The following is a 10,405-nucleotide window of genomic DNA, read 5'->3' as shown; positions in this document are numbered from 1 at the left end:
ATAATGTATGCTCTGCTAAGTTATTTCATTTAAACCCAATTCTATGATTTTGCTAGTTTTATGTATGGGAACTGCCACGCACCCAGTAGGTCCACCATTTAATCGCTCCGATGTTGGCGCGGTTGTTGTATCGTATTTCAAATCTTGCGCCAGTCGGTACTGTGACTTCGCGCGAAGTGGTCGTCTCTGGCGGGAGCTCTTGTGAAGCAGCTTCGAGGAATTGTTTTCGTGGCGTTTCCGTTCGCCGCACGTGGTGTTGACATTTTTGTGCTTTTCAAAGATAGTGTGTCGTTAAAAGTGATTTCCTTGATAGGCGAAATAAAACACAAATTGAGGTGTGCAGACTTGATTTACTAGAGACCAGGCGTAGCCATTCGAGCCGAGCGGCCAGCGGCGTGTTGCAGTGTTGTGATCATACCAAGTGAAAGCGTGCGAAAATAGTCACCATTTTCCCGTTCGACATATTTCACCTGTACTCCGCCGATCTGGAGCAACGGAGCAGCGCCCTCGGTCTCGTCGAGGCCAATTGCTTGAAAAGGTAGGTAGATATTCGGGCACCTCTCTGCGTAATTAAATGAAATTTCCGGCTATAAAGTAATAAACGATTGTTTAATGATGCTGACGCCATGCGGGGCGAGGAAAGTGCCTCCGGTGCGCACAAGTGTGCAGCGTAACCGCCGTATCTTGGCGGCAATTTCATGCATCTGACAGAAACCACAGAACGAAAAAAGAAAAACATACCGGTCGCAACGAGGCGCCGGAAATGCAACAAAGATCCGTGGCAGGATGGCGAATGCGTGTGCAGCGAAATGTGCCTCGTATAAAACAATAATTAACCGAAGGAAGGGGGAAAAACCAAAAAAAAAACCCACCTTCCATCGTCGAAATGTTTCCAAACTCCCTTGCGGCGCGTTTAAACGGGTGGACCGAAAACACGGGCGCCATCGGAAAAAGAAAGCAAAATCAGCGCCCCAGCGAAGCTAATTATAATTTTATGACAATAATGACTACCGACAGATTAATTTCACGAAGCACGAATTATTTATTTATCGGTAATGTCCCGAACCGGCTAACCAGTGGGGCAGGGAAGAAGTGGTATATGTGTGTTTTTTTTTCGTGAAAACATGGAAAACAGAGAAAAACACACCGATTCCGTCGGACAAACGGACAGGTGCATTATGGAGTGCAACGAGCGCGATGCATTTCCTCCAGTGAAATGTTCCTGGTAGTTTCTTCTTGTTTTTCCTCCCCATTAGCCCTCGGAATGTGGCCCCGCGCTGCTTGTGCCTTTCGGAGGAGACGCGGGTCGAGATGGAAAATTATCATTCGCGACAATAATAATGACGATAATTTTAATGAAAATTGGCTGCAGGGGTTACGGGTTGATACGTGGGTAATTATGTATTTATATGTTTTGCGACTATAAGCCACAGATTGTGGTGGAAGAGTGGCGCGTTTTCAATGTTATGGAAGAGAAAATCATTCACTAAGGAAATGATATATTTTATTATAGGTATAAGAATATTCTTCTCTCACTTTAACGGTCTGAATGACACGAAAATAATTATTTAACTAATGCATAAACTTTGCATACAACGCAATACATTCCAATGCATCTCTCGCGCTCGAGACACTCCCTAACCTAAAAATCCCCGTTCAAGGCCGTTTGTATGGAGCCGCCATGTTCGCGACGGAACACGATCATTTGATCCACGGCCCGGCGCGCGTTCGCATTGTGCTGCACCCACAGCAGAAAGGCAATGTTGAGGATCAGTATGGCCGACAGGATCAGCAGGATGAAGATCTGATAGCTGTACGCGTGCATCGCCGTGCAAGAGGTATCCGACGGTTGGGCATTCATGGGCTGGATCGCTTGCTGTACGCCTTCCATCAGCAGCATTCGCTGCAGCGTCGTTTGGTTTAGCTGGCGTATCATTTCGAGCAGCTGATCGGACGAAACGGTGGTTGTTTCCGTGCTGTCTTCCTCCGATTCGCTGCTGCTCGAGGACTCCTTTTCCCAGACGTGTTGCACTGGACGGGCGGAGGGTAGTTGTGCTCCCGACGAACCAAGGCAGTAGATTCCCTGCACGTTCGTCATATGCAGCACCGTGCCGTAGTCCTTCAGGGGCGATACGCTGATCGACTTCTGTCGGCAGTAGCGTATCAGCTCGATCAGGTACGAACAGTTCCAGCGGTTGGCGAACAACCCCAAATAGGTGAGCGAGGGGAACAGTTCGGGGATCCATCGGTACTCGAGCGCTGTTAGGTAGTTGCCGTCGAGGTGGAGACGTTCCAGCTTCGAGGCTGCTGTCAGCACGCTCAAATCGAACGTCTGAAGTCGATTGAAGGACACATCCAGCCAGAGTAGGTCGGTTTGCTGCGAAAAGATTCCGTGCTCGAGCGATGTAAGGTTAGTCGACTCCAGGTTTAACGTGTTTAGGACCTTCAAAGAGAGGAATGTCGTCAACGGGAGTGTGTTGAGACTGTTGAAGGACAGGTCGAGCGTTCTGAGATTGTTCAGGACGGAAACGTTGGCGACGTTGGAGAGAGCGTTGGTGGAAAGGTTCAACCAAACGACCGTATATGGGCGCGGCTCGAGCAGGATCATCGTTAGATTGTTTTCCGCCAGATCGATGTTCTTAGGAGCGGAGGGGAGGGTGATGTTCTTCAGGACATTCCCCTTCAAGTTCAGCGATGTCAGGGAGTTCAAGCTGGAGAGTAGGTCCGCACCAAGACGCAGAAGCCGGTTGAAGTTCAGGTCCAGCGTTATCAAAGGGTTCGACCGGAACGTTGAATCACTCAGCCCGGTCAGTCGGTTGTGACTCAGGTCGAGGGATGTGAGTTTTGCCAGCGTAGAAAACACATCCTGCGGCAGCTTTTCCAGCTGGTTCCAGCTAAGATCGAGCGTGGCCAGAGCAGGGATCTCGTAGAACGCTTTTTCCTTCAGCTCGCTCAGCTGATTGCGTGAAAGATCGAGCCATAGCAAACGATCGCAACCCTTGAAGATGAAGTTGTTCAACGTGGTCAGCTTGTTCTCGCGTAGGTATATCGTTTGCAACTGCTTCGCGTTCTCAAACGTAAACTTGTTGATGTTCTCGACGCCCGTCCCGGTCAGATCGACCGACTGCATCTCGGGAAACACGGAAAACAGCGTGCGCGGTATTTCGGTGAGGTTTGATTGGAAAAACTCGAACCGGTAGGGGCGCGGGTAATCCGACAGGAAGTCCACGTCCTCCGCATCGTGCACAATGTTCACCCCGAACAGGGCGCAGTAGCGCAGGTTGTACGTGTCACCCTCGTAATGATCGCACTGGTACGTGATGGCATCGATCGTTCCGATGGCGAAGGCAAACACCAATAGGAAAACACTGGAAGAATTGCAACAAGTATCGGTTAGAAAGACACGTTTAAAACGCACAACAACACTTTGTTAGCAGCAGGAAACTAGAAACTAGCAACAAACCTCCAACAGGACGGATGCATCGTCGCTGCACTTTTAGTTGCACTTTTCGGATATCTTTCCAGCCGCACGGGCAGCTCGATCTCGACTGAACAAGGAAGCGGTTGAACGCCTCGCAGATACTACTGGAGATCGTGCCGTTCAAGTGCCGTCGGAACTCTAAACTTGAGCGCCATATCAGCACGTTCTTATCAGTTCTGCCAGGGACATAGGCAACACACTTTCCCCCTTCCGCTAGAAGTAGAGCAGAACGCGATGGCGAAACACAAAAACACACCTTTCTGCTGAATCAGCTGTTGTTGTTTAGGGGTCTCTCGTAATCTGATCCTCTCGTCGAGCGATCGATGGGATCGTATTTGCTTTGGTTTCCTTCCCCGGCGGTCCTCATACACCCATCCCCCCCGTCGGGAAGATCCTTCGAATGACCCGGAACGAACGACGTCGAACCGACTGGTGTCTGACATTGAAACGAAGCAAAGGATAGACACCACCCTCCACCGTTTGTCACCGATAAGAAAGCGGTCGCAAGACGTCTGCCGGTTCTGATCGCAGCGGTGGGCGAGAGGGGAGAAGGAAACGGTTACGTGTGGGAAGGCGAGCTGGAGACGCTATGTGTCTGCTCGTGCCCGACGGTGATAAGCAAGTGTCGTAATGCAGTTTTGCGGGAGGAAATTATAAGCGCCGGAGAAACGAACTGCACATCTTTTCTTTTTTGTCCCCGGTTGATGGAAGGAAGTTACTAATCGAATGGGTCTCCTCACCGTTTTGTTGGTGTGTGAGTCTGCTTTGGCACATAAGCATGTTTGCAGTCGTGTTGAAAATAAAAACATATTAAATTGAAACAGCTAGAAATACAAACAGTAAACAAATAACATTTGATGAATTGATTGTTATCTACTTATTTCGATTAATTTACGCTGACTAATGAGATTGAACACTTTGAAACGAATCATTACTTTCAAATAAACTGATAATACAACTAAATTGAATTGTATTCTTCAATTGAATTTTTAAACCTAAAATCTCGCTGTTTTGAGACATTACTTATTATTTAAAGATCTTGAATCTCTATCGCAGCGTTTTTGAAGTATAACGATCCTTATTACTTTTTCCGGTAATTATTTAGAATATAAACTTGCTGCTGACAAAAAAGAAACGAAATAAAGCGGAACCATCTTGACTTTTCTATCCAGTTCATCAAATTCAGTAATGGGTTTCAAATATCATTTCCTGGCGTTACAGAATAAATACTTGCTCTAATTACTGACCAAATAAATCAAAAGAAAAAGGTAAATTAGAAACATAATTGTAGTTGACCTATTCAAGAATGCTGCTAAGAATGTTTTGAAATTCTCAATGGATTGAGTTGTAGAGAATAATACTTTCTTATAGCAGATAAAGTCATTATCTCTTCCTACAATCTTTTTTTATTGACTAAAAGCCTTCATCCTTAGTTTTACATGATACTATATTTTAAAATTAGAAACATTTCAGCCTTGTTCTTGTTTCTAATAATATTCTAAATAACCACTAGAATATCCTTACGCAACGTCTTCATAGGTGATATAACGTTTCAATACCAATCTTATCCATTTTCGGAAATTGATGCTACTGCCTTTTTCCAAAATAATATCTAGAATAAAACAATAGGTTAAAAAAGTTTCTCGATAACTTGACGATGTATTTCTGTAGAAAAAAGACATTGCTCTATCTTAGCAATGAGCTAATGAGCTTTTAACACGTTCTAGCCGATCTGCCAGCTAGAACCATCCCCAGCTCGGTTCCATGGCGCGTTTGTTATCATGGCGCGCCGAATCCTTGCGGCGCTCGAAAAACGGCACCATCTAGACGCTTCCCCTCCACCTTCCTTCCCCCTGCAGCCCAACGCCACCATTGCAAACGGCTGCGCTTATCGCCTCTTTCGTGTCCTGCTCCGGATCCCTCTCTCTCTCGATGCACTTTCGCCCGGAAGGGATTTCCGTGGAGTTCGGTGCAGTTTGTGCAGCTTGAAGTCCGTGTCCGTGGCGGAAAACGAAGAACAAGAAGCCGGAGAGCGGCGAAGACACAAAAGCCCGACGCACCCCGAAGTACGGTCGGTTTTTCGACGGGCGAAGCGTTTTTTTTTCAACCCCCCCGGCGGTGGAAAATTCGAAATGCCAGAAATGGAAACGCCAGCGGCGCGTACGCGGCCAACGCTCGTTGTTTCTTCCCCCTCCCCCCCCCCCCCTCCCCTTTTCCTCCCCACCCGGTCCGGTCACTCTTGATATCGCCTTCGCCTCCGAGCGCCTTCGCCTCCGTTGACAGGTATTCGAGTTCGATCCGAATGGCCGGGCGTGGGGTTTTTATTTTTCGTTGCCCGGTGTGTCCTTTTGCGGCCGGTCCTGTTTATCTGGAGCCGAATGCCCCGACCGATGCTTCCCCCATCACCTTCTCCCCGCCACTGATCTGTCAGCGGACGAGCGCATAATGCAGCGAACCGTTGCGTTGCCGGCGGCAGGCTGAACGCGAACGCAAAACCAAAAAAAAACAGAAACTTGCCTGAACGAAAGGATCAGGCATCAGGAAACACCGAACACTTCAAGTCCAAGCGAAGGCACAATCTACCACTCCACATCTTGCACCTCGGAGGCAAATGGGAAGGGGAACAAGGTGGGAAGGGAAATATTTTATCGCGGATTTTTGTTTCACATCCCGGGCTCGGACCTTGCGGCGCTTTAAGACATTGCTGGTGCTGGGTCGGGTTTTTCTTTTTTTTTTCCCCCATCACCGACTGTTTGTTTCTTTCATTTCACGTGGGGGTTTTTCATCCCTCACCCCTATCTTCTCCCTCACCAGAACATCGCCACCACGAGAGCCTGCATTTCATCCCAGCCTTCCCTTTTGGCACGCGGGGTTTCGAATTGATAATTCATTCGATTAAGTGAAATATGTTAGGCGCGTAATTTCTCGCTACAAACCCGCTAGTTTAACCCGAGCGCCGTGAGGTGAGGTGTTAAGTGATGATTAACGTCGGCAACCGGTTCGCGTGCGGGAAGACGCAGCTATCATTTACGCTAATTGATGAGCCGCTAATGAGGCGGCGCTGATGGTTTAGGAGTTTCGGTGATTGATTTCATGCTCCAATCGGTTCGGGAGCTCGTTCCGCATTTGGTGTTCGATTATAATGAGCTTGTGGTGGGGAAAACCAGGGCGTCTGGGAGAGAGGGTGGTGTTTTCCAAACGTTTGGAGCCTCATTTTTTATTTTGAACGAGTTTTTTCCTCACCGTGTACAGAGTTTTTATTGTTTTATCTTTCTCTTGCGCCCCGTTTTGCCTACGCCTTGCTCTCCACGTGCACGGTTATTTTGTCGGTTCAATGTCTTTGTAAGTTTAAAAACCAAAAAAACTCCCAAGCCCCACTTTTTAGTTTTTGTTCTTTAAATAACATTTTTTTTTGCGCTTAAACACCCGCGGGGTGAAATTTTGCGAAGCCTACCAACTCCTGTCGCAACTTGATATAAAACATTCTCTCCCGCCGTTGGCCTGCGGATGCGCTCGGTTTGGTCCCTCTCATGCTTTCCCCCTTCGTCCTCCCCCACTCTCCCCGCCGTTGCGTTGTCTTTCTTGAGGCCAAATTCCAACAGCGAACGCGTTGTACGTAAATGCCGAAAGTTGTGCAGAAAAGGACGCCGCTGGTGGAGCAAGGACTAAAAAGGGATCGCAGAAGGAAGGAAACGAAGGAACCGAATCCTGCTCGAGCACTTCGCTCGCGGTGGAAAAATGGACAGAGACATCTTGCTGCCCTGGGACGGGGGCTGGCCCCGCTCCGGCAGCCCTCCGGGGGAGACGAAAGGCCCGCAGAAAAAAAAAAATACGTAAAACCCACCGTGATGTCGTTTTTGGTTCGAAGCAATCACACAACGTCATGGCCGCGCGAGCGGTCCGACCCGGGGTCGGTTTGGGTTCGTTTCCTGCCGACGGGAGAACGTGGGCCACCGCACCGACGTCGTGGAAGGACTCCGGAGCGCAACCGAGCCTGCGGGCCGTTTCGAGGGAAAGGAAAAAGTTTTCCATTTTTCGCTCACATTCGTTCCGTTCGGTGCTCGCCTTCTCCCGTGCCACGCTCTGCTGTCTCACCATCGCCCCAGGGGCCTGGTATGGCTCTCGAGCTGCTGCTTCCCCTTCGCCCTCCTTCCTCCGCCACCAGCGAGGTGCACTTCCTTCGACGCGCACACGGCCTCGGGGCACCACGGGGAGAAAGAGAAGCGCAAAATTTCGACGTTGGACGTTGTCAAATGGTGCAGTATGTTTGGGATCGAGTCGCCGCAGGACACGCAATTGTGTGCCGGCGAGTCCCCGGAATTCGCCCTCGGTACCAGCGGCACCGGCTCCAGAAACTCGAAGAGTGAACGAAAACAGTCATACGCGCGCAGAGAAAAGCAACGAACCCAAAAAAAAAAAACGAAAACAGAACCTCCCAAAACCCAACCATGGCCACGGGCAAGCTACAAGACGTAGAAATTGGACTGCGCGATTCTCTTTTGTCGCTCGAACCAACCGGTTGCAAGTCGGAATCCTGTTTCTTTTTTTAAGAGTCCTTGCATTCGGGAGCTCGCTATTTTTCGCGCTGGTTTATTCCGCAAGAAACGAACCCAAATGTGATGGAGTTTCGAACGGTTAGGTTTTATTTGCCACTAGTGAGACGAAAAATAACGAGCAAATAGTTTATCTTTCTCCAATTGAAAGATTCGGCTTTTGTTATTCTTTTCGATTTTGAATTCGTGTTTACTGTACCAAGACAAGCATGTTAAATCAGTTATACGCAAACTTGTAATTAAACCCTTCACAGTTTTGCCCGGGCAGTTTTTGTCCCCTGATTTGTTTCTATTTTCGTTGTGCGACGTTGATTCTAAGTGCACCTGCTTTAAAAACACGTCATTAAATGTTTGTTCATTTTAACTCAATTATGCGATGCTAATCGATGAAATTGAAGAAAAATGTAACACAGTATTGATCTAAATCACAAAAAATCTAAAAAAAAACACTGAGACTGTGAAGGGGTTAAAAGAAAAGAAGTAAATGAATATGACAATACTCAATATTTGTTTCGATTAAAAGAAATTAAATTTGATTAGATGTGCTTCCTGGTTTGGACAATCAATTTATATTATCAAAACTGATATCCTAAATAAAATACTTAATAATCCGTTATCAAAATATACTATAAAGTGTACTAGCAATGCTTACCAGAATAAAACAAATTTTATGTTCATTATTGTGCACAAGCTAAGAATGAAAAACTTAGTTGTCATATTAATAAGAAGGTCAAAAACATGGCCCTCTGCGGAATTCCTTTCGGCTGAAGCATCCCCATGAGACCATCCTGTTAGTTCTCGAGTTTTAATATAAAACTTTATATATGAAACACTAAACAAGAAGTTGCACTTCTTTAAATGTGCATGTTAAAAATGCCTATCTATCGTAGAACACATTGTAAGTCCAATAATTGTTTTACAATTTAAGCAAAGTTGTTGAACAAGTGTAACGAAGCGCATTGAAATAGAACAAATATTTGAAGAAATAAAACAAATTTTGTGAAATTATGTTATCAAACTTTTTGGTACGACACTTCCAAACATAAGACACATTAGAAATTTTGGGTGCCTAAGCAATGGAAAAGTATTAAATTTATGCTGCTAAACCTGGTAGGATCACCTAAGCGTAAGCAATTGGCCATCGGGACCTGTATTCTAAAAGGAAACACAGGACATTCAATGCTGCTTTTAACAACTTCATCCCAAATTTAAGAGGAAAAACAAGATGATTAAAAGGATTTACACTTTTATGACTAATCAAGTGTGTTTACCCTTACCCGTGTGAGTAATGGAGGGTGAAAAACAAACCACTAGAGCCACACTAAAAACCACGTGGAATGAGCCGCTTCACGGTTGAATTTTATGGTCCTTCCCGTCCGTGCCGGACGCGACCCAACGCTCCAACGCCGTTCGCGAGCGCCGCCGTTCGTTGCTTCGGGAGATTGCGCATGTTTTGCATGTATCAAACTCGAACGCCCGAGGGCGCCCTGGAACACGTTTCCGACCGCCGGACGGCACCCTTGCTGCCCGCTGCCCCTTCGGAGGCTTGGCGCGCCCCGGGCGATGGACGGCGTTGCTTACAAAATCGTCAAGCTAATCAGGTTGGCAGCGCCGGCAGCACTTGGCAGCATTGGCCGGCCGGGCGTAAGACGGCAAGAAAGCCAAGATGCAGGGCCCGATAATGCATGCCGAGGTGCGCCCCGGTGACGCAGCTCTTTCGCAGCTAAACGATTACGATCGCGTACGTGTGATCGTGCAGGGCCGAAACCCAGTGAGCAGCTGCCATGCACAGATGGAGTGGCCCCCGAGAAGCCAACGGTGGTAACGGTGGGCATGCTCCAGTTTGCAGATCTGCTGGCCACGTTCGCAGGACGCTGGCGTGCATCCGCGGGACCTACAATTAATGGCCAGCTTTCCACCACCGATCCGGCGAAAACCGACGTCCTTGGCCATCCGCGAGATCCAGTTTCAGTCCCATTCGCTGGCGTCGAATGCACTTGCATTGCACCGCGATGCGTTACACGCCACTTCGATGTGTCGCACAACCACACAGGTCGTAATTCTTCATTGGGAGCGATAGGTAGAGAGAGAAAGGGAGCGTGTGAGAGAGTGAAAGAGAAAAAGAGGTTTGGATTGCAGTAGCATAAAAAGAATGAAACGGTAATCGTAATTAAAAAGTAATTAAGACATCTGCCTGACTTAATTACAAAGTTGTAACAATCGAGCGCAGGCATTTTTATTAGGTTATATGAACTCGTTACCCAAGCCCAGGGCCAGGTGACTACCCTCTTCCGGATCCGGGTTTAACAAACTAACGCAAAAGACACCATCCTCAAACGGTGTACCTCGTGCAAACAGTATTAATTATCCT

General features: G+C 47.5%; 1 protein-coding gene across 1 annotated transcript; it reads right to left on the bottom strand.

Annotated features, from left to right (window-relative positions):
• Nucleotides 1–1,599: 1,599 nt before the first annotated feature.
• On the bottom strand, nt 1,600–3,483 carry LOC131264915 (carboxypeptidase N subunit 2-like). The gene is made up of 2 exons (XM_058267179.1): nt 3,464–3,483; nt 1,600–3,368 (listed from the first exon to the last, which is right to left on the bottom strand). The coding sequence occupies exons 1-2, from the start codon at nt 3,481–3,483 to the stop codon at nt 1,643–1,645; spliced, it is 1,746 nt and encodes a 581-aa protein (XP_058123162.1). The 3' UTR covers nt 1,600–1,642.
• Nucleotides 3,484–10,405: the final 6,922 nt, after the last annotated feature.

The sequence above is a fragment of the Anopheles coustani genome, chromosome 2 (assembly GCF_943734705.1).
Source record: "Anopheles coustani chromosome 2, idAnoCousDA_361_x.2, whole genome shotgun sequence".
NCBI classification, from domain to species: Eukaryota; Metazoa; Arthropoda; class Insecta; order Diptera; family Culicidae; genus Anopheles; species Anopheles coustani.
Note: the sequence above shows the minus strand (reverse complement) of the source record. Positions and strands in the feature narration are given on the sequence as shown.

Excerpts from the sequence above, each read along its gene's own strand:
- LOC131264915 (XM_058267179.1), bottom strand. The coding sequence starts at position 3,483 with ATGCATCCGTCCTGTTGGAG. Across the intron at positions 3,369-3,463 it reads ATGCATCCGTCCTGTTGGAG|TGTTTTCCTATTGGTGTTTG; the intron begins GTTTGTTGCTAG and ends CAATTCTTCCAG.